The sequence below is a fragment of the Austrofundulus limnaeus genome, unplaced genomic scaffold, assembly GCF_001266775.1.
Source record: "Austrofundulus limnaeus strain Quisiro unplaced genomic scaffold, Austrofundulus_limnaeus-1.0 Scaffold568, whole genome shotgun sequence".
NCBI lineage: Eukaryota > Metazoa > Chordata > Actinopteri > Cyprinodontiformes > Rivulidae > Austrofundulus > Austrofundulus limnaeus.
In genome coordinates, this window is record NW_013952970.1 from 179913 (window position 1) to 184544 (window position 4632).

Consider the following 4632-nt stretch of genomic DNA (forward strand, 5'->3'; position numbering starts at 1 on the left):
TCCGGATCACTGATGACTCTTAGAAAGGAGGGACTCTGTTATTCTGGTTCACTGATGACCCTCAGAAAGGAGGGTCTCTGTTAGTTTGGCTCACTGATGACCCTCAGAAAGGAGGGTCTCTGTTAATCCGGATCACTGATGACTCTTAGAAAGGAGGGACTCTGTTAGTCTGGCTCACTGATGACCCTCATGTAGGAGGAGAGAGATTAATCTGCAGCTTAAACCCTGAAACGCCAAACTCTCCTGGTTTTACTGAAAAAAATTCATTGGATGAGAAGAGAAACATCTTCATCTACAAATCAGAAGTCCAGTTAATTTATTTTCAAAACATTTTAGATTAGTTAAAACCCGTAACAAGCATTTGATGTTTCTCTGAATCATGGTGAAACTGAAATTACAAATTTAACTATGGTTTATTTGACACAAATGAACACTAATTTGTATATTTCCATGCAAAATGATATGTCAGATAGTGTATTAATCTGTATTAATCACTGTAGTTGGATGTGAAGAATCCTTGGACAGAGGGAGATAAAACTCATCTTTTGGTTCTTTGTTAACCTTTAGTAAAAAGTGTTTGTGTTATAAGCAAAAATAGAGAAATACTGTTAAAATACTGAGAAAGAAAGTAAAAATAACTTTGAAGTCTAACTTGGAGCACATGCAGTTTGTATCTCTAATCATCAGTTTAAAAAACACATGTTCTAGTTTGATCAGAGAAACAAATCAAATCAACCATGTTCAGTTCAAATCTTTTTTTTATATGGCACCAAGTCTAAAAAGCCCATTCAAGTCAAATTCTAATGCAATTCACACATTCAGGACATTATGAAGTATTTTTCCAGGATGTAATTATTAAAAATCTGTTTTACCTCATAGTAACAGTACATGAAGCGTGTTGAAATAATAAACAGCTGTAATTAGCAGCTGTTCTTGTAGAATAATTTAAAAAGAAAAACCCTGTCATGAAGCTAATTTGCAGTTAATGTGAAACCTGAAGACATGTCTGATGGTTGCAGGTGGAACAGTCCAAGGTTCTGGTGAAGGAAGGAGGGGTGCATCTTCTGCTAACCATCGTGGACACGCCTGGCTTTGGGGACGCTGTGGACAACAGCAGCTGGTGAGCTCATCTGTCACTGCTGACCTYTGTCAAAACACAACAAATCTGTTTGATAAGTCTTAAAAATGAGTAGATGTAATTAAGATTAAATGTAAACGCTGGACCTAACAAGCAGGTCAGATAATAATTKAATTGTTTCTGATTACACCAGAACTTCAGAATCACATGCTAACACATGTGGCATGTGTTGTTACTTCCTCAAAGCCTGCTGTGTGACGTCACTTCTTCACCTGTGCAACACGGGTCCCTCTGAAATGTTAACGATTCATAGTAAAGGCAAAACGATGTCATACTTTTTAATAGATGAAACCTTTGAATTGAAACATGTTTCAGTGTGGTTGTAAGTGTTTAACTGTCACCTCCTCAGCTGGCAGCCTGTAATCGATTATATCGACTCCAAGTTTGAGGATTTTCTCAACGCAGAATCACGCGTCAACAGGCGACAAATGCCAGACAACAGAGTGCACTGCTGCCTGTATTTCATTGCTCCGTCAGGACATGGGTAAGTGCCGCAGAGTGACCACACAGCGCTGGAGTCCTGTCTCTTCAGGCATGTTCAAAGACAATAGTTGACAGAATGGTCAGAGAGYCAACACAGACATGTCCTACTCATCAGGACTAAGTGTCTAAATAGTTTCTGAAGCTGCTGGTGATGGTGAGCTGGTTTCCAACAAGGCTTCAGGCTACTAGAAGCATCAAAGTTGATCCTAAACCATTTCCACTGAAGTTGGCAGTGTGTTGGTGTTTGTGGCAGACACCACAGGGACACCAGTCTGCAGCCACTGATCAACACTGTCAAACAGGATGCTTCTGGTTTTCCTGCTCTTTGCAGAACTTCCTGCCAAACTACCCAAAGACCATGTTCTAACCAACCATAAACTTCTGTCTGAGCTGTGCTCACCTGAATGAAAACATTAGTACTGTAACAAACTTTTCAGTCAGTTTACATTAAAAGAACAATGTTAGTTGAATTTACATGCCAGAAACTCTACTGTGTACCTCTACCAACTGAGTAAAGATTAAATCTGTAGTAAATCWTTCWCASGGTTCCYRCRGATCCTTAAAAAGTCTTAAAAGGCCTTSAATGCATCAATGCAAAAATAAGGCCTTAATTAGCCTTAAAAGGTCTTAAATCAGTCTTCAGAAGTCTCAAAAATGTTAACACATTGTAAATAAAATGACTGTAATTCATCTCAAATATTAAAATAATTGGTAACATTTATTTATTTTGAAATATTCCCATTCAGATGTTTCCTTTTGACATCACTTCCTGTTATTTCACATGCAAATATCTCAACAACTGTCCATCTGAGCAATGTGAAATTTGTTTTCTAATGTTAATACGTTGTAAATAGGATGATTCATCTCAAATATTAAAATAATTGGTAACATTAATTTAATTTTGAAATATTCCCATTCAGATGTTTCCTTTTGACATCACTTCCTGTTATTTCACATGCAAATATCTCAACAACTGTTCTTCTGAGCAACGTGAAACTCGTTTTCTGATGTTAAYAATGTTGTCTTTACAAAAATGCCTTCATATTTCTTACAAAAATTTGATGTCACAGGCACTTTAAGGTTTTATCTACAGCAAGCTAGGGTTGAGAACCCACTGTGGGTCATAAAACTACAAATTAAATTCCAGGAATTAAATTGTTTAAAAATGACTATTTTTTTGCTATATTTGACAAAACAACAGTTAAATATGGATAAAAATAATTGGTCATTTAGCAATATTTGAATAATTCAACCAAAAATACTGTGATTTGTGAGTTTCTGCCACAGTTTAATTATTATTATTATTATTATTATTATTATTATTATTATTATTATTATTATTATTATTGTCATTTGTGTTTATTGTGAAATTTGTCTTAAATTTGATTTCACTTGGCATTAAAAAGTCTTAAAAAGTGTTAAAATTAACTTTCCTTAAATTGTAGGAACCCTGCATTCAACTCTTTAACGATTTAATCAGTACTGCTAACAACGTTAATGAGAAAATAYGTTTCCTTTGTGTTTGTGTCCATTTAATTTCTCCAGGCTGAAGCCTCTTGATACAGAATTTATGAAGCGATTACATGAAAAGGTAAACATCATTCCCCTCATCGCCAAAGCTGACACGCTGACTCCTGAGGAGTGCCAACAGTTCAAGAAACAGGTTTGTGTTTATCATTTCTGCACCAAGGAAGGATTATCTCTGTTTTTCTTTCTTTACTTTTAAAGACTTATGTAATGTTTATTCTGTTCTATTTTTATTAAGACTTCTTGTTTTGTTCCTGTTTTTATTGAGCAGGCTGGATATAAATTAGACTCTGAAGGGATTTACGGGATGCTGCTTATTCACTGCGCACCTAAACATGACAATACTTTATCAAGAGCCAGAGGAAAAGTTCAAAACATATTAAGTTTTGCCATTAAATCAAATCCTAAATACAAGCAGATGCAAAAAATACATTTAGTATTACTTACAGTAAGTGTGTCACTAAATGGTAAAAATGGATTCTATATAATTTACTCCTATAAGTCCAACCAGGATACTCAAAGTGCTTTGCAACACAATGGGCCTCATGCAAGAACATGTTTGTATTCTTATCCTAAATTTCTCATAGTTTTGTTCGTATGAAGGGTTCGTACGAACATGTCACGTCAGATTCAACAAACTCTTCTATCTTCAGGAAAASTGTGTAAATGAGCTGCGTAAACTCATGAATGTGTATCAGCTGCACGAGGAGAGGAGATTAGCATAAATACCACACTAAAAACACCATATAAGGMTACATTTCCTGCCCCACACACCAGGAAGTGTTCATTCATAAATGACATCGCAAAGTAAAAAGCAGAACTTTATGAGTTCGGAGACTGAAGTCCTGCTCTCAGAGATCCAGAAAAGAAAATCTGTCATTTTTAGCAGCGTCAGACCTGCTAAAGCAGAGGAATTACATGACGGCTGCTGTTAATATTGTGTCTCCTGTGTGTCGTTACAGTCACAGAAATAAAAATCTAAATCATATTATCTCTCTCTGTAGCCCTACTCTAGTTTTCCTTTGGTCAAATATTTTTAATTTCAGTGTAAACAACTGTGTTACATAGTTTTTATTTATTCAAAAAAAGAGCAGTCGCACACAGCTACACCTCCCCCCACCACCACCACCACCCCGGCCTGACCGTCTCCCCCTTCCAGACTGTCGCATGTCAGATGCGTTTCAGAAAAAAATTATTTTAAAATGTCTCTAAACTTCAATTAATGCATAACTTAAGATGGTTTATAGTTTGAGATCTTCAAATTAATATTGTAGTGTTATACAACAGCATTTATAGCCAATTTAATTTAGTTTAACCAATTTATGTCATTATTGTATTTAAAATCTAATTCCAGTTCAAACAGAATAACCTATTGTCAACATAATTATGGAGTGTGATTTATTTTAAACTGAAAATATCTTGAAACTAATGAAATATAAAGTTCTTAGTGAAGAAAACCCATCTGGATAACAGCAGACTGACTG

At 35.5% G+C, this 4632-nt stretch overlaps 1 protein-coding gene across 1 annotated transcript in view; it reads left to right on the top strand.

Moving 5' to 3' along the window:
* LOC106530856 (septin-7) overlaps positions 1–4632 on the top strand; it is a gene marked incomplete at its 3' end in the record, with an annotated part of 78921 nt that overhangs the window by 66653 nt on the left and 7636 nt on the right. Inside the window, 3 exon segments of the mRNA XM_014026565.1 lie at positions 1020–1120; positions 1488–1622; positions 3167–3284. Of these exon segments, the coding sequence (XP_013882019.1) occupies positions 1020–1120; positions 1488–1622; positions 3167–3284 (354 nt within the window).